This window comes from Hetaerina americana, unplaced genomic scaffold (assembly GCF_022747635.1).
Source record: "Hetaerina americana unplaced genomic scaffold, ioHetAmer1.1.p SCAF_23, whole genome shotgun sequence".
Taxonomy (NCBI): Eukaryota; Metazoa; Arthropoda; class Insecta; order Odonata; family Calopterygidae; genus Hetaerina; species Hetaerina americana.
In genome coordinates this window covers 2,558,454-2,578,260 of record NW_027286797.1, presented here as the reverse complement: position 1 = coordinate 2,578,260, position 19,807 = coordinate 2,558,454, and the positions used below count along the sequence as shown (strand labels likewise).

Below are 19,807 nucleotides of genomic sequence, written 5' to 3'. Positions count from 1 at the left end.
AATGGAAGTATAGCTACGGGACCTCTAATGAAATAAAACAGCTGCGGAAGTAGCTTCACGATCAATTTCTTTATGCTACAGTTTCGGAATATTCCCTTTTAAATAACATGCAATCACTGCTGCAGAACAAACAACTGAAATCACAATCTACATAACGAAGAATCCTTCTCATATACATTTCCGGCGAAAATCATAATTACGGAGTCAGTGTAATTAAAATTTGTTTAATTACATTCAATGTCTGCTTACAAAATGACATCGGAACAGGACTTCATCCAAATAAGGGAACTACGTATACTCTCAACACCAGAACAGAACCATTGTAACTTGTTTATCACATAAAAAAAGTAGCACGTCGTTCCAAGTCGCTCCTGGGAGGAGAGGCTGTGTTGGGGGCGGAGTGTTCGGGGCGGAGTGTTCGGAGCGGAGTGTTCGGAGCGGAGGGAGGGGCCACTTGCAGCCTCTGGGACGGATTGCAACGGGGGCTGCGAGGGCCCGCGTCACTCCCCACACCAGTCTCTCTCGTTGACACCTCCGTCACCTTTGACGCCGCAGTCGACGAGCCGTGGCGGCACGCGGTGCGCACTCGAGCGCCAGTCAACCGCGTCACTCGCCATTGGCCACCGGCCCTTTCTTCTTGGACCACGTGAGAGGGGCGGCGTTCTGTCTTTGGTGTGGCTCTTTCAATATAGCCCAGTAAAATGATCGGGCATAATATTCCTGGCCCAGAACCTGTGGTACTGTGTAATGCTAAATGCTAATTGGTATGTGGGTAAAGTTCTTGGTCACTGATTGAATCCTATGTCATCCAAAACTAGAGCACAGTCGACACAGGCCATTTGATAGAAAACACCCTCCAAACGGAAGTTAACGGAGCTAATGAATGTTTAAGACGCTCATTCTGAAAGACGGAAACTGAGGGAGGAAGATATATGTACACATTTCTACTGGCACTTTGGCCCTTAAATCAACTTGAAAATGGAACCATTTTGAAAAATATTCTTGTGCCACTACGACCTAGATTCAATGCCAGCAAATTGACTGGCTACAGAGACCTTATGCATTTAAATTTAAAACTAACCTATTTAATCATTAAGAAGTAAAATATTTTGAAGCCAAAAATCTGCTTAAAGTAGGTTTTTCGGAAACCAAATTACTAAGTCGTGAATTTGATGCTGCTCATGAATAATTACACTTTGTCTTATTTACTTTCTCTGCAGTGGAATGTTAATCGTATATTATGAGCATCTATAGCAAATGTGTGGCATTCAGTAAGCTATATCACTGTAATAGCAGCCATGTAATTTGCCGAAAAATCAGCTAGCACTATTGACTTTTGCAAACTTATCGCAACAAAGTAACTCTTAAAATAAAAAATAAAATATATGATGAACTGGTTATATAATTTTATTGATACTGAAATAATCCGACTCATATGCCTAATACATTTTAATTTAGGCCCTTTTTCAGTGAATCTAATAACATATAAACCTATTTCACGAATTTCAGTTACTGATGATTCGCAAAATAATTAAAAACGCCTCTAACTGCCACAGATTCTTAAAATGAGTTGAAAGCACGGCCAAGTTCAAATTTCTGGGTAACGTTCAACGATTAATCAAGAACCTCGAACCCTACGACATATCCAATATGTAGCTATTACGAGTTGGCTAAGTCGTCATCTAATTTTACTGGGCTACTACCCGTGTCAGTATTTTGAAACAAAAAAATATATAATTCATTGTATCAAATACACAGCTTCAGCACTCGAGAACTGGGCATTCGCAGTCACTCATCGCCATATATCACGACGTAAATCATCATATTTACATCAGTCGCACTGAAAAAAATGCCTTCCTGAAAACTCTCAAACATGATTGTGCGTTTCCGAAGTACGATTCAATGATTATCTTATTACTTATAACTGGAATCACAGAATTACTTCCTTCGAGCTGGTTATTTGTTGATTCTCTTGATCTCCTCTCAAGGAGTAAGCCAATTCAATGAACCAATTGTGCCGCTGCCTTCCGAGGACATGGATTACTGGCCAAATGTATATAAAAACGGATTTTTTTGGGTAGAAATGCAATAAATTTTCCAAATAGTACGGAATCTTACTGCTTGTGAAATTGACTAGGGATACTTACGCGACAAAATTTTACCTAAACTATGTAGAAAGTTACGCGGTTAAAGTCGCTTTTTGGAAGAAGGATAGCAAAAATAGTTACTTAATTTTAAAGTTCTACAATAGATTGATTATTTAAACTCTAAATATATAACTGCAATTATGATCTTGATATCAGAGTCGAAGCGATGTTCCCGCTCGACCTACTCGGGCAAGAAAAAAAGCCCTAATTTGTCTCTTCCCTCATTTTCAAAGTCGCCAAAGGCCTCACCAATTAAATGGGACATTTTTTGTTAGTTAAACAGTGATTTTCTAATAAACAGCTCAAATATTTCAATACATTCACACGAGACCAAAAAGGGAATCGATATGTTATTCGTTCATCGCGTTAAAAAAAATACCCAAGTGAATTGAAATTCGGTAGGATCCTCAAATAACCAAGTACTTCAAATGAACTACAGAGACGGATAAAAACAAAATACAATCGTAGCCAAGAGCCACTTTTTGCCGTGATTCACGCAAAAAAAACACATGGACTGAGAGCAGAAATGAAAATCAATCGTCGGCGGTGGTCGGAGGAATAATTGCAGGAGCCTTGGTGTCCATGGACACTCGATCCGGGGCGGCCCTCGGGCGGTGCGGCCTGGCCAGTGCCACCCGTGTGGTGGCCGGCGTCGCAGCATGGACGAGAGGGAGCACATCGGGCGGGCGAAGCGCTCACTGCCACGGGCCGCCTCCCGAGGCCCCGCACTCGGGGCTCCAGTCCCACTGCGGCCCCCGCTCCCCCGTCGCCATGTACACCATCGGCAGCCACTCGCCTCGCTCATCCCCGGGCAGACTGGCACCGCGGGGCCTCCGCGGCGGGCTGCAAATGGACGAGGGGTCCTTAGGAGGGGGCTGGCACGCGTCGAGTGAGGCAGGTGGCGAGGGAGGCGCCGGCGAAGAGGCGGGTGGGGGGCGGCGGAGGCGGTGGGGGCAGGAGCGGCGGCGGGGGCGAAGAGGGGGTCGGCGAGGGGGGCGGCGAGGGAGGCGGCGTGGGGGGCGGCGTGGGGGGCTCGGAGTCGCCCCGGGCGGCGCACAAGCAGCGGTCCCCGTCCAAATGCCTCTGCAGAAGGTGGAGTGCTAGGTGCCTGTGCTCTCCGCCGGACCTCGACTTCAGGGGCGCCCAAGGGGGAGAGAAAGAGATAGAGAAAGAAAGGAGTGAGGAAGGTTGGCCGAGCAGAGGCCGCGAGGATGGCCCTTTTAAGGGTCTAACTAGCGAAGGCCTCATGCTCCGGTCCGAAAAATTCCAGAAAAGTTTTCGTAATATCAACTATTATTTTCATGCTAAGTCATTAATGCAAGAAAAATTATTAGTTCTTATGTAATGCCCTCATTTGAATAAATGTTAACATTTACAACACTCTAGATGGTTACAATTTTAATTTATATTTTTTAAATTTGACCGTAAGATTTCAAAGTGGCAAATAGGTAATTATATTATAGGTTTTACTAACCCAAAAGGTTGTAATTTTTACTATATAGTTTTCCTAATATTAAAGGTGCAGTGTAAGGAGCGGCTTTTCATTTGACACGAAGAACACATCTATTCTTCGGATTTCAGACCAATACTAATATGAATCAAAGGTTTCGGATGCGAAATATATGGACAGTGGGAAGTAAAGTATCTTTGATCTTGGCGTTTTCAATGGAATATGGAGCTAAATGTCTGTTTCCAGTAAAAACACATGGATCGGCTCTATGAAGCACTCAAATTTACTGCAGCTCGCGAAAACAAAGCAAATATTCACATAAAATAAATAAAAACTCCCAGAAAAGCTTCGGATCTTAGAGAGTAAGGAGACCATAAAACGGCTTGAGAAGTGTTGAGATTTATATTCAAGAAATTATTCAGTCCAGATGTCATAGATGTTGGTGTATTTCAGAATGACATGAACATCATTGACTTAAGTGCTCAAGTATGAACATTTTCTGATGGACCACGTTTAGGTGATACTTGCGTTTTGTTTGGGTCGGCGACAATAATCTATGGTGTACATAAAAACAGTCAAGTGCCGACGCTTATCCTTGGGTGAGAATTGTGTAATTATGGCACAAAATGAGCACGATTTAGAAGATACACGAAATCATACTCGTAATTGAAGAACTCACTTTGCAGAGTTCACATCATACAAATAAATAAGTGAACACTGAACAGTGTTTTGAATATGTACAATGCTGTTTCACCATGTTATGCCGAACATGGTTGCTTTGATAAGGTAGAAGGAAATACATTTTGCTGCCTATCGGTTACGTACGTTCTTCTACAGTAAGTATCAGAAGGAGAAAAATATTCAAAATATTTTTACTTCGGGGATATATTTTATGGTGAATTGAAGGCTGTTTATTTGAGTAGGACTAGTGGCGATTACATACTTATCTTGACCGGAGCGTCGTATATATCCTTTTATACTGGCTAAGAAGGTACGTATTAGAATTATAGGCTTATTTTTAATTCATGTGAAGTGTGTAGATAACTATTATTATAAAAAGGTACATGTGTAGATAGACAATATCAGGTGGCAACCAAGTCCCAAGTATTGCAATCAAACTTGCCTTGGAACAATAATATGGCACCTTAAATACAATCAATATCACAAAAGATAACAAATAAAATCAGTCAGGAAAAAAACGATACACTTAGAGGAAACATCTAAACACCAATCTCTAAAACAAACAAATAAATTCCCATCTCATTAACATCAGTTCCCCAACTAACAAGGGAAAACTCAAAACTAAGCTGTTACATTCAATTTTACACGGCATATCAAACAAATTATTATATCAATTATTTACATCTTTTCTTAAAAGTAGTTACCCTGCTAGTAAAGGGCTCAAATAGTTTCGCAGGCAACGTGTTCCAATCAATAATTGTTTTATTTAGCAAAGAAATTTGTTTGTATTCGTTCTGTGTGCCCGGCATTTTACCCTGAATTTGTGATCATTCCTACCTATAAAATTTGGATTTACCGCCTCTTTCCTTAGTTCTGCCCAAGCTTTCTCCCCTTTCAGAATGCGGAACATTCCACAAAGTCTGCTTATTTTTCTTCTACTTTGAATAGGTTCTCAGCCCGGCATTTTTAACATTTTAGTCACACTCTCCATCCTCCTATGCTTCCCCAGTACGTATCGGGCAGCCTTTCTTTGTACCTTCTCCTGTTTTGTAATATGTCCTCCTCCGCGCGGGTCCCATACAATTGATTAGTAGTACTCCAAAATTGGTCTTACCAGGGTCTTCTACGCATTTTCCTTAGATGCCTTGAGAGAGATTTTTAAAACTAGTTCTTTGAATATATTTTTTCTTGAAAAGGAGTAAATCAATCTGGCTGTCACCTCGGTTTTAGTAAGTAAACCAGGGTCATTAGAATCAGCGATGACACCCCGAAGAATAATAATAATAAAATGGTGACTATACTTATTAGATTTATTTTATTATGGAAACCACAAGGCAAATATCATTTGGTTAATTCTTCATCACTGATTTCGTTACTTCATCACTGACCGTTCAAGAGTACTGAAAGACCAGTACCGTGTTCGGTTGGAGCTCACAGGATTCCGTCCTTGGTCCCGTCACACCTAGATAAAAGCACTTTTCAACATATATTTGAAAAAGAGAGAAATGATAAATCATAAGGAGTATATGCCAGAGCAGTTGAAGTGAATGGGGAAGAAGTTGATATACTCCGTTCCACAGACCTCATCTCAATCGAGACTGAGAAAATTGGATGGCCAAGGGGCATTATTGAACGCAACAGACCAAGAATTTCAGAGGGATAAAATAAAAATCAATGCAGAGAAAACGGAAATCCTAGTTGTCGGAGGAGAAAAGATGGAGACAGATGCTTGAGTCAAGGAAAGAGACAGGGATTACGAATGGGATTTTTCACCTCTCTCAGAAGTAGCATATCATGGGATGATAGGAACTAAGTTGATATCAAGATTGAGCTAAAAATACGTTTACCACGAGGCAATTGCTTCGCTCAAAGAAATTTCGCTTAAAAAAGGAAACGCTATGTTAACAAACTCGTATATATTACGACAATCTCTTTATAGGCATGGATCTTTCGCAAGGCTGACCCAAAAAATAGAAGACTTCGGATCCTGTAGGCATGTGCTGAAGATCAAAATGGACAGATAGAATAACACATATGTGGAGGTTGAAGGGAAAATGGATCATGATGCAAAATAGGAAGCATATGGAATGGGGATTTGAAAAATCAGACCTCGAGACAAGACGAATGTGTTACGAAGCAAACAGTAGAAGAAATATGTATTGAGCCCGAAAAATACACTTCGGCGTTTACGTCGGACTTTGAACAATGACATTACAATCGGACAAATACATACACACAACACTTAGGCGAGAACCGAGCCCGCTGGTTTATAATATTGATCGAATTAATGCTGGTCGAACCTTTGGAATGATAGGCGAGAACACTACCCCGCCGCCGCCAGCCGGCAATAGCAGGGCCATGGGGAAGTGATAAATACACCAAGCCAAGTAAAAAGAGGATGTTATACGAAGGTCTACGAGTACGGAAAGGAGATAGCATTAGGAAGAGAAGAGTGTCAGTGTCTGCATTGAAATACAGATGACGATGGTGGGAGAATGATCTCAAATAAAAATCGAGACACACTTATGTATCAATCTTCAACTTAAAATGTACTCAAGTAAGTTGTTGACTCAAAAATGTTAATTTTAATCGTTTTCTTTTCCGAACTTCATGAATGCTAACGTGTACGTGTATGCCCCATAAAACCCGTTTCCCTCTAGTTGTTTACCTTTAAGTCTAAAGAGAAGCAAGTAACGCCATCCCTTCTTTTACCGAGAAGTATCTCGGTGGCACGACGGTTTAGCTTTCTGCAGACCTCCAATGCGTTCTATTGTTTCCCCCTCCTTTCCACTTACCTTCTGACATCCTACATTACATTCCTTTCATGATCCATATTTATCTTTATTCTATAACCTTAAATAATTTGTTGTTGCTCAGGGAATGTTCAGATAATTTTCCTGTCTACTTATTGTTATTACTTTAGATATCTATCCTCACCTTTGTTTCGAAGGATGCCAGCGTCAAAAAGTTTAACAAGAAATAATATTCTACTGAGGCAAAACTGACGAGGGACTTGCATTTGGTACACAATAGTTTCTTTTAGGACTTTCCCGATGAATTGGCTTCACCATGGCTTCGGTGGGATTGTTTCTTCCCGCGTATGACGCAGAAGCAAGTCGAATATAAAGATTTGCAATTTATTTCGTCATTTTCAAATTGCTCTATTTTTCATTCATCAACGAAATCAATTTTCCTACCCACTACGTTCACGTCGACGTGGTGTATTACAAAGGCCCTACCCTCATGCAGCCATCCAACACACGGGGACATCCAGCAAATGAACGCTGGAGCACGAACGCGATAATTGCTTGGATGGAATTGGAGGGAAGCTAAAGATTCCCAACTAAGTACACAGAAACGAAACGAGAGTTTGTTTCGTGTGCATGGGAAGGAGAGTTGAAAGAAGGCGTCGGGGGTTGAGGGTGGTTCAGAGCTAGGGTATCGACGGGGGTGTATTTTTGGGGGTGAGGAGGACGCGGGGCGAAGGCGGGGGAGTCAGTCACATTGAATCCCTTGACGGCCCACGCCACGTGCTAATTGCGCATTGATGGCGCGGGAAGAATGCTGTGTCATTGCAGTGAGCAGCATGTGACCTCCCCGGCCGACAGGAAGGCAGTGAGTGTGCTATAGAGGGGAGTGTGCTAAAGGGGGAAGTGTGATCCTGTCGAGGGGAGTGTGCTCCTGTGGAGGGGAGTGTGCGCCGGCCGAGGGAGGTGCGGAATCGTACTCACACGACGTTCTGTGGAAATCGATTCACGTGGGAGGCAACCCTCGCGTTTCCTCCGAGCGAAGAGTGGCCTTTGCTTACTCCGCTAAATTTGTTGGAACCAGCGAACTACCAGCCTTCAAATCAATTAACCGACCTGCATATATAAAATATCTAACCTTTTCTAACTTTTCGATTTCGGAACATAAATTTTCGAGTCCCGACTGGATGTCGTGATACACTCTAAATATTTTCTTAACTATAAGGTGTGAGTGCAATTAAATCTCAGACATCGCCGCGCAGAAACCTTAGTACTCATTAATGAATGCGTTTTGGATATAAAGATGAAAAACCTTTTCGGGATTTCTGAGACATATCCGTTGCACGGCAGTGACATCAGAATTCGATTAGCAATCGAAAATATCATAAACAAGGTGCAAAACTAATTCAGGGATTGTAGAATGACCAATTTAACCAAAATTATTTCACTACATATTAATTTAACGAAGACGCATCAATGCTCTATTGTTTATCATATGAATATATTTTTATTACAGTTTAAATAATAGATCTCCTTTCCCATTACAGGGAGTTAAATGCCTCGAATGTAAAGTTATTTTGAAAGAAGATTATGATATGTACACTAGTTAAATTTTTTAGTGTATATATGCAGTTGCGCAGTAGTAAAAGCAGGCTAATAATAATTTACGGTGAACAGAAAACTTCTTGATAACTTCTCTCCATAGATATGAATTAATTCCAAAGCGGCAAAATATTTAAGCTATGAAATAATGCAAGAGACCGTTGGACGCAGTTTTAAAATGATTATTATTTTCCTTAGGAAAATCATAATAAATGGATTCTTTTAGCTATCCACCCACAGTACCACACTTGTAATAGCGCATTTACTCCACGATTTACACAAGAGGACTTAAAAATTGAAGTAGTCCCTCGTTATCATGACTACTATACTAAATTAATATTACCTCGTTACAATGGCTAGCATACTTAATTGAATGAAATAAAAGATAAGGGTTTATGTACACATCAATAGCGTCGATGCAAATTAATAGTTGATGCCCTGCAGGGTGCGGAGAGCTTCATTTCGTTTTTCGGTCTATTAGTTTCTTCCAAATTTCTCAAGATATCTTTTATTGAGACCTAAAAAATGCAATATTATTTTAGAAAAGTATCTTAATCTAACTTATAATCGAAATAATCTTAGGCGAATAAAAACTCAGCGAGTTAAAAAAGTCTGTACTACCTTGTTCCTTTGTCTAATGCTCTCGACTAAAACTCCTTATGCACGGTAAATCAATTAAGGCACAAAACCATCAAACCTGAGTAACTGAAACAAAGCCAATTCGAAACTTCAAACTTGGGTCGAAACCAATAAAATGATTTCGTTCAGAGAATATCGTGCCGTTTCGGTCCCGCCGTCATTTCGTGACTCGCTCCGTACCTGTTTCAACGTAGTTTATTCGGGTCGAAACCTTTAAATATCGGACTTCACAGCGTGCCTTCGTGTAGGATCACACCGTGTTGTTGAATCGTCTCTTCCGGTCGACGACAGAGATCAACACTCAGAAGCTTCGTAACGGGGCTGCACGCGAAGAGCTCGTGGCTCATGGTTATTAAGACTCGAAGTGCCCTTTCCTACGGGATGTCAGCTTGAAGGTAAAAGATATCTCCCTGCTATTCGCAAGAGTGGGGATTAGTTAAGGTTAGGATATCTTAATTTATTATAAGTGAACGAGTCTCGTAATATTCAAGTCTATTGACTATTTTCTGTCAATATGATGAGGAACATATTAAAAGATCATTCATTTGCGATCCTTGACTTGTTTCTATGGCCAAGGAACAAGATAGGGCACAAGGTTCATACGAAGGTGAGCGTGCAAAACCTTGGTGATATACGAAGCGATTAGCACTGAATTGATAACGTTCTCGTGGTACCTGATCAATGACTGCGAATAAAGTATCTGACTACATCTGCTTCTGATCGCCACCATAATAGTCTAAGACGAAAGACGACGGTTATTTCCCAAGTTTATTTACAATTACAAGACGCTCACCGTTAATTCCGCCATAGTTATGGGTGTAAGCAAGTAGGTAATGAAACTAAACGTCCACAACCTATAAAATAAAATTGAGTTATTAAAAAAAACTAAGACTTTCTGTGGGGTGAATAAAATGACGAATCAGGTTAAGGTGATGATTGACTAAAGAAAAGAAGAATTTGAAGCATTATAGATATTCAAGTAGGATGGATATACACAGCTGTAGGCGATGTCTGAAAAAATACACCATATTTACTTGTTAATACAATACGTAAACAGCGAATACATTGTCTATACCTATCCATTGATGGAAAACTATGATATAGCATGCTAATATCAGCATCTTATTTAACGGCTTGCAACATCTTAAATTATGCCTGCTTACTTAAATTTGAAACAGATTCTGAAGGCAATAAAGATAAATTCTTTTACATATGCCCAGTTTTGTGTGGAAGAGTTGCTAATGAATAAGATTAATAAGCAGAACTGGAGTCTAATGAAAGGATAATTAGTTTTATGTAGTTTAAATAGTCATATAGTGCGAAAGAGGTGCGAGTACGTTGACAAGGAAGCCAGGAAATGCGAATAAAAACATAGCATACCTGTAGTTCAAACCGTCAATAACAGAGAGTTAATTCTGGAGACGCGTACCATCGAAGTGAGCAGTTCATGGGAACCAGTCAGAGCAAATTGGAACAGTTTCTTTAAGGAAAACTAACAATGCATTCCGTCCACATCTTAAATGTATTTCAAAAGTGAAACTTGTTCAGCAATGGCCTTGGCTTAAGGCTTGATCATTTGGATTTCCTTAAAGGATAATGGAAAGCTTTTCTCACGAATGGAACATAAACTGCTGCTCTGAAGTGTAAAAGACCCTCCCAAACCAAGTGTAACTCACCCAAATTTTATGATTTCCAATCTATGTTAAAATAACCCATTGGCACTCAACTTTTTGAATAAGTGAGAAGAATTACGACTGAAATATCCTTCAAAACCACCTTCTCTTTCATATTCATCGATCTTATTGGCAAGAAATACGGAAAAATTGCGTAGTTTCATGTGCGATATAGCGGAATTCGAACATAATAATGAACAAATGATACTATTTTTCCACAGGATATTAATAACACGACCAGTTTCGATGTACTTCATCATATTCAAAGATTTAGTATATTGCAACCGGTCGTGTAATAAATCAATATCTAGTGGAAAAGCGATATAAGAGAACTGTCCAGAAAGTAACTGACGTTTTGGCCTATCGTTGCGGTGGGTGGGGCTAGAGACCCCATCTTGGCGTCGAAACGTCCCTGCACTCAGTACGCATCCTGTTCTGGTAGTTAATAGACAGTGGTTCTTCTACTTTTCTCAGCATTAACTGCTAAAATATGTTCTACAATAGAAAAAACCGCGTGTTGTGAAGTGGGATCTGTGAGTACGTTTTTACTAGCAAAAAGCTGCAAGTCAATTGAAATCCATAGGCAACTTTTAGAAGTGTACGGAGACAGATTAGTAAGTAAAGGCAAAGGGAGACTGGTGCGTTCATTTTAAAAATGGCCTCACTATTTTTACGACAATGACCGCAGTGGCCTGCTTAGCCTCGTGACCGAGGCTAAGCAGGCCACGTGAGAATCAACGAAATAATTCGTGAAAATTGCCTATTTACGACTATGGATCCCTCGCTTCATTTTTCCCAAATTTCACGAAGTTTACTGAATAAAATTGAACGGTGAAGCTTGGCTATCACAATTTTGTGACACATGAGTGCCGAAAATCTTGTCGGAAGACCACAAATAGCAGCCTTGCGGATTCGCTAACTTCCCTCGAAGCATATGACCAAGATGGCCGCGCTCCCTAAGATTGTTTCGCAGGTGGGAATGATACATCGCCGTCTTTTTCTCGCGTTGAAGACGTGGCTTGTAACACTGCTTTTTGACCAAGACGCAGAATTGCATACTGTTGTAAACAAGTGGTTAAAATGAAAGGCGGCAGATTTATTCAGAGACGAAAATGAAAAGCTTGTGCATCGCTATGATGAATGACTCAATTTGAATGGCGACTACGGAGAAAAATAGTAAAAATGTGCCCTTCAAATGCATATAATTAATGTTTGTCTTGCCATTAGATTCATGCATTATTTTTAAACGAATGCTACTCTTTGGACACAACTTAAAATGAATGAAATTGAAAATTAAAATGAATGAGGTAACGCCAATATTTTTAAATAATTGATACTCAATGGATTTAAATTTTAAGGGATCCAGTCAGTTGTTGGCAGCCTTATGGAATAGAAGAAATAGAATACTATTTGATATTGTTGCTACAAAGCTAAAAAACATTTTAAAAATTTGAGTTTCAATCAAGTTCAAAGAAATTAAAATAACCGAAACTTCATGTACTTGAAAACGAGATAGCCGGAACTGCAAACTTGATGGGCACTAGGATTTAAAGGGGGGGAGTAAAATCAAGTGACAAGTAACGGGAATCATAGGGAACACACACTATACCTGGGTCACTGTGGCTCAAACACACCCGATGGCCTAGTGCGTGTTCCCTATCTTTCCCCTTGCTTGTAACTTCGTTTTACTTCGCTCACCCCCTTTAAAACCTAGTGCAAACCAGGTTTACAATCTCAGCTAGACGTTCATTTTATATTTACGTTCCTGTCCTTTTCTTCAGTGTTCGGACACTATATTTCAACTCCTAACAGAGTAGCGGCGTATGAACACTATACATTATAAAAATAATAACTAGCCAGCTGCTTAGAATAGGTTGGATAAAACTCATAGTCAGTGTGCGCATTTAATTCATTTTCCGTTGGTATTTAGTGTATTTTAAGTGTTGGCCCAGCTAAAAAATATAGTGTGGAATGCACCACGAACAATGATTTTTCCCTGGCGATGGTATATTGTGGTATGAAAACCAGGAACATGTAACATATTGCTATCATGAATTTTGAAGCTTCCAAAAGCTTACGCTAATGTTACGTTAGTTTTTGGGATGACCCGTTTCAAAGATGTTTGCTAGCGCAAATTCAAAATGATCATTCTTAAAATTCGTCACTTAAAGTAAAAATTACAGTGAAAACCCGAGAAATCATTCGAAAAGCGATAACCAGGAGGGAAATATTCCATATCACCATGACGATTCCTCCTTTAAACACCGCCACTTAACCATTTTCCATCTTGATTCTCCGTCCACTATTTTAACTTCTACAGAATAAGAGGCATGGATTTCTCATAAATCTTTAACTCCTCCAGAAGACTCCTTATTTATCCAATAAGTTCATCAACTACGCCCAATACACTCCGCTAAAGGCAACGGGAAACCACCTCAAATATCATTCCCAAGATTAACATGATGGACAAAACAGAGATTTTGAGTCCTGCCAACTACGGGGCTCGGCCCAATCGGCCGTGTGTCGTGCCCGGCAGCGGGGGAGGCAAGGCCTCCACGGTCGTCATCCCACGAAACCCTTGCAAGGGAAAACCAGCAGCAGCAGGACAGAAGACGCAAAAGAAGAAGACCAAATTAGTTAGAATAGGAAGGTGGAATGTTAGGACAATGATGAGGACAGGGAAACTGGAGAATGTTAAGCGAGAGATGGGAAGGGGAAATATAGATATTTTAGGTCTATGCGAGGTGAGGTGGAAAGATAGCGGGGATTATTGGAGTGATAAGCATAAGGAGTTGCCATAGTATTAAATGAAGAGGTAGGAAGAAGCATAGTCAACATACAGCAGGTAACGGACAGAATACTACTAGTAGAGATAAAAGCAGAACCGACGAACTTAGTTATTATTCAGGTATACATGCCACCGAGCAACCATAAAGAAGAAGAGGTCGATAGGATATCTACATCTACATCTACTCAATACCCCGCAAGCCGCCGCAAGGGCGTGTGGCGGGGGGTGCTAGGACACCACCCATAAATTAGAAAAGAAAAATAATAAAAAAAAAATCGCATGCAATAACGACAAAATCATATATAAAAAAAAACATGGCATACATTCATGCATGAACACTTACACCCCACACACATGCAAACACTCAAACTACCAACTAACATACACATGCACCTGAAAGTATACCTAACATCTCTATAGTGTTTAATTTTGTTCCGACTTGTAAATTCAAAGTTTTTAATATTTCTAAAGTGACTTCGGTTTCTTGCTATTATGATTACTGATTGTTCGGGGAAAGAATGAGTATTTGTACCTATCTGTCTTGGAATCTATCTCCCTTAGTTTATCTTTGTGGTCTGATCTACCTAAGTAGTGTGGGGCCATTATAATTCCTTCAGTGTCATATTTAAACTCGTTTGTTCTGAACCTTTCTAAAAGTCTAAGCCTCGCTTGTTCTCTCCGCACTTCAAGTGGTTCCCAGCCTAAATCCCCTAAGAGACCTGTCACACTTGTGTTTTTATCATAACAATTTTTAACAAATCTAGCGGATTTTCTCTGGACTTTATCTAATTCTTTTTGCCAAATTTTCTCCCACGGATCCCAAATACTTGCGGCATATTCCAAATGAGGTCTAACTAGAGCAAAATAACACCTCTCTTTAACTTTTTCATTACATTTCCCCACCACCCGTTTTATGAAGCCAAGTTTCTTTAAAGCTGATCCGCATATTGTCCTGATATGTGCTCCCCATGAAAGGCGTGGTGTTAGAACAACCCCCAAATATTTAACTTGATTTGCCGTAGTCAATACTGAACCCTCTATTTTGTAGTTTATATCCTGTTCCTCGCTTCCTTTATTCCAAAATTTCAAAACTGCACATTTATCTATATTAAGTGTTAATCCCCATTTATTGCACCATCCCGAGATATTGTCTAAGTCTCTAGAGAGTAGCTCGCGATCTAGTTGGCTCCTTATTTCCCTGTATATCACCGTGTCGTCAGCAAATAACCTTAGATTGCTACTAACGTGTGTGCTTAAGTCATTTATGTATATTAAGAACAGAAGAGGCCCTATTACACTTCCCTGGGGGACGCCCGAAGTAACATCTCTCTCCGTTGAGCACAACCCATCTATGACTACTATTTGTTTGCGGTTTGACAAGAAGTCCCTAATCCAATTAATTATTTTCTCATTGATCCCATAGTATTTAAGTTTGTGTAACAATTTATTGTGTGGGACTTTGTCGAAGGCTTTTTTGAAATCCAGGAATACTGCATCGACTTGGGTGTTGTTTTCTCCCGATCTAAGTATATCGTGAATGAAGAGACCAAGTTGTGTTTCGCAAGATCTGCTTTTCCTAAATCCGTGCTGGTTGTGGATTAGTATTTTCCTACTATCAAGAAATTTCATAATGTTAGTGACAATAACGTGTTCCAATATTTTACAAGAGATCGATGTTAAAGAAATGGGTCGGTAATTGGTGGGTTTATCCCTATCGCCGCCTTTATAGATGGGAGTTATATGGGCTAGCTTCCAGTCGCGAGGCACTGAGCCTTCTTCTATCGATTTTAGAAAAACAATGTGTAAAAATGGGGCAATGTCGTCAGCTAATTCCTTTAATATTCTAGCAGGTATTTCTTCCGGACCAGGTGCCTTGTGTGCTTTGATACTACGGAGCAGATGTACTATTCCCTGCTTGGTCAGTGTAAGATCGCTCATGTGTTCCCCGGGTGGGTGTGGAGGATCGTTTGGTGCGTTTGTGTTTTTGTTGTAGACGCTCTGGAAAAAATGGTTTAAAATATTTGCCTTTTTCACGCTATCTGTAATGATTTCTCCATTTTCCGTCTTCAAAGAGTGAACAGTGGGACATTTACCCTGTATTTCCCTAACATAGGACCAGAATGACTTTGGATTTTCCTCAAGATATTCGCTTAGCATTTTAGATTTAAAAGAGTGTAGTGCTGTGCGCATAATACTTTTCGTCTTACTACGACATTCTTTTAGTAGCTGTTTGGTTGTATTCACAAAACTTATATCGTCACTTTTTAAACTCTTTTTGAAATTTGACTGTAGCTTTCTTTGCCTTCTTAATGCCGATCTGACTTCCCCGTTGTACCATCTAGGTTCCTTACTGTCGCATTTGAGTTTGGACGGGATGTACGTCTTTATTCCTTCGCGTAAAATATTTAAGAAATAATTCCAAGTGTTCTCTGTATTTGTTGTCAGTGTTTTTGTCTTGTATTCCGGTAATTTTATCTTTAAATATTCTCTTAGTCCGTTAAAATTTGCCTTGTTGTATAGGTATATTTTACGCTTTTCTTTGTTTATTTTGACGAACTTAGTTTTTAACTCCACAAGAATAGCCTTATGGTCACTGATTCCGTCTATTATTTCAATGTTAGTAATGATTTCGGGCATAGAAGTCGCAAAGATGTCTAGTATGCTTTGGCCCCGTGTTGGTGATTTAACTATTTGTTCTAAGGAGTGTTTTGTGAATATATGAAGGAGTTCTTGGCATGAATCTCTGTTTTTGGCAGATTTTCCCACGCAGTAGTTTTCCCAGTCAATTGACGGTAGATTTGTGTCACCAGCGATTATAGTAATACTGTTGCTTTGTCTGCTGCTGATAGTGGATATTTGTTCGTCGAGCTTGTGTAGGACATCTGTGTTAGAATCTGGGGGTCTATAAAATGAACACACGTATAGGCTTCTGCCGTTGTAGTCCTTAATGTTGCACCAAACGCTTTCTATGTCATCTACGTCGCATTCATATCGTTGGCTACTAAGATGTGACTTTACTGCAATGAATACTCCCCCACCCAACCTATTTGGTCTGTCCCTTCTGTAAATTGTGAAGCCGTTTGGAAAAACCTCATTGTTTGCTATATCTCCCGTGAGCCAACTTTCTGTTCCAACTACTATGTCTGCGTTTGTACTGACAAAAATATGTTCAATATCCGATATTTTGTTTCTAATGCTACGGCAATTTAATGTTATAATTTTAATATGGCTAATAACTTCTTGTTTTTCGGTTTTATGTACGCTAACAAAACTGTTTTGAGACGATTCGTGGTGAACAGAGACAAAAGAATTACATTCACTTGCATTGCTATCTGTTATGTATGTAGAGGCACCAATTTTATTAAATTTACGTGGGTTATATGTTGTTTTAACGCAAGTGCTTGTTTGTTCAATATTTTTGGGGATTTGAGAGGCATTACCTGAACTGAATTGACAAAAAGCGCTGGATTCTACTTTATTTTTCCCAATATATGACCTACGCTCTTGCCTACCAGCTATGCTAAACCCTCGACACGTGTTCGTGTAACCTACGCGCTACCAACTGCGATGCCTCGGCAGTATACATCTACATCTACATCTACATAATACCCCGCAAGCCGCCGCAAGGGCGTGTGGCGGGGGGTGTTAGGTCACCAACCGTAAAAACGAAAAATACCACATGCAAAAAACAACACGGAAAATTACACCCCAGCAGCGCACACACTCATGCAAAACTCCCTCCATCCAATACTCATGCAAACACATACACCGCAAAACAACAAAAAACTGCACCCCAGGATACAGCACCAAAGCCATCCTAAAACACGCAAGCCAGGACACAACAAGCAAGAATGTGAAACATCACTACCACATGAAAATGCACCACAAAACACTCAACCCCCCAAAGAGACAGTAAAAGGAAGGGAATTCGACCCAACGTTGCAGGTAGCAGGAATTTCCCCCCGCCGGGAGGGAAGAGGGACTGAAAGGGAAACTTAAAAACAGATGAACAGAACACGAATGATGTCATGCGGAAAGAATGGGTTATTATAACAAAACACATAAGGTTAGTAGAGGAGCATGCATTTAAGTAGAACTAATTATTTTTTAGACACTGAGGGTGGCAAGTGGAATTTTTACTATCTATAATCCTACAGTTGCTATCCCGTATTGTCCGTGGGAAGAAGGAGTCCTTGAGTCGGCTAGTCCTGGCATCTATTTCCCGAATTTTATATGCATGATCCAAGCGACCAATGTATGTAGGAGTACGAATAATCTGCGAGACCTCGGTGCTGAAACATGCGGATCTGAATTTATTTAATAATTTCAGTCTTGCATTGAATCGTCTCTCTTCTAATGATTCCCACCCCAAATCCATGAGCATTTCGGTAACGCTTTGCGTTTTATCGTAGGAATTTTTTACAAAACGGGCTGCCCGGCGTTGAACCTTCTCAATTTCCCGAATGAGACCTTTTTCACTCGGGTCCCACACGCTGCATGCGTATTCTAAATGAGGCCTTACAAGAGCGTGGTAACAACGTTCCTTGACCTTTGAGTCACTTTTGCCGACAATGCGTCTAATGAATCCCAATTTTTTATTTGCTTGACCGCAGACTTTACGTATGTGAGTCCCCCAAGTTAAGTCTTTAGTGAATGTGACACCTAGGTATTTTACCGTATCAACTACTGCTAGGTCACCTCCAGCTAATTTGTAAGCAAATCCCGTTGATCTTTTAAAGAAATTTACCACTGAACATTTATTATAATTTAGAGTCAATCCCCAGTTAGAACACCATTTAGTAATGCAATCTAAATCCTGCGCTAGAATAAAACGATCCTCATCCCCAGATATCTCCCGATAGATCACCGTGTCATCCGCAAACATCCTAATGTTACTTTTCACTTCGCGGTTCAAATCGTTAACAAAAATCAAGAAAAGTAACGGCCCGATCACACTTCCCTGAGGTACCCCCGACGTGACTCGAACGCTGTCGGAACTAGCGCCATCAAGGACTACCCTCTGTTCCCGCTCTGAAAGAAAATCTTTAACCCAACTTATAGCGCCCTTGTTTATACCCGCGACCTTTAATTTATGAATGAGTTTACCATGTGGGACCTTATCAAATGCCTTTTGAAAATCTAAGAAGATGGCATCCACTTGCCTACCTCTCTCACCCGATAAAAGTAAATCATGTGTAAATAATCCTAATTGGGTCTCGCAGGAGCGGGTTTTCCTGAATCCGTGTTGATTGTCACTTAAAAAGTTAATATTGTCAAGGTGTCTCATTATTGAACTGACAATTATGTGCTCTAAGATTTTACAACAGATAGAAGTGAGAGATATAGGTCTGTAATTACTGGGATCCTCCCTGTCACCACTTTTAAAAATAGGCGTTATTTGCGCGGCTTTCCAAATCTTAGGTACTTTGCACTCTGTGAGGGATTTGTTAAATATAAATTCAAGGTACGGGGCAATGTTTGGAGCTAAATGTTTTATCACCCTAGCTGGTATATTTTCGGGACCCGGGGATTTGTTGGGTTTAATCTCATTAAGTAATTTTAGAATTCCTTGTTGGTACACTGTTATTTTTTCCATGGGTGGAGTGTGTATTGTTTCTTGGAGATATGCGGTGGCAACATCATTCGAGAAAACGCTTTGGAAGAATGAATTTAGGATGTTAGCTTTACCCTCGCTGTCTGTATGAATTATATTGCTACAATCCCTTAAGCAAGCCACGGTTTGTTTACTCCCAATAACTTCCCTAACATATGACCAGAAAGCTTTGGGGTCAGTGTCCAAGTGCTCGCAAAGTACTTTGCGTTTAAAGTCCAGTAAGGCGCTACGTAATTGTTTTTTGGTTTCAATTTTAGAGGATCTATATGTGTCCCATAATTGTGTATTCTCAGGAGATGATGTGTTCACGCCTGCCCTCTTTACCCTAGAGTGTAGCATTCTCTGCTTTCGAAGGGCTTTTCTAACGTCTTTATTGTACCACCTGGGGTCGCGATTTGCTTTAACGTATTTTATAGGTATGAAATCTACGATTCCTTTTTGCATGATATTGACAAATTCTGTCCAA

The 19,807-nt window shown here is 40.2% G+C and overlaps 1 protein-coding gene across 2 annotated transcripts in view; it reads right to left on the bottom strand.

The window, feature by feature from the left end:
• Positions 1–204: 204 nt before the first annotated feature.
• The window catches only part of Slob (Slowpoke binding protein), a 320,372-nt gene continuing 300,769 nt past the window's right edge, over positions 205–19,807 (bottom strand). For both annotated transcript variants that reach the window (XM_071586564.1, XM_071586565.1), the window contains one exon: positions 205–3,278. Coding sequence is in view for 1 of the 2 variants with exons in the window: in XM_071586565.1 (XP_071442666.1) it covers positions 3,248–3,278 (31 nt within the window). In the remaining variant the exon portion in view is untranslated. The remainder of the gene's footprint in view (positions 3,279–19,807) is intronic.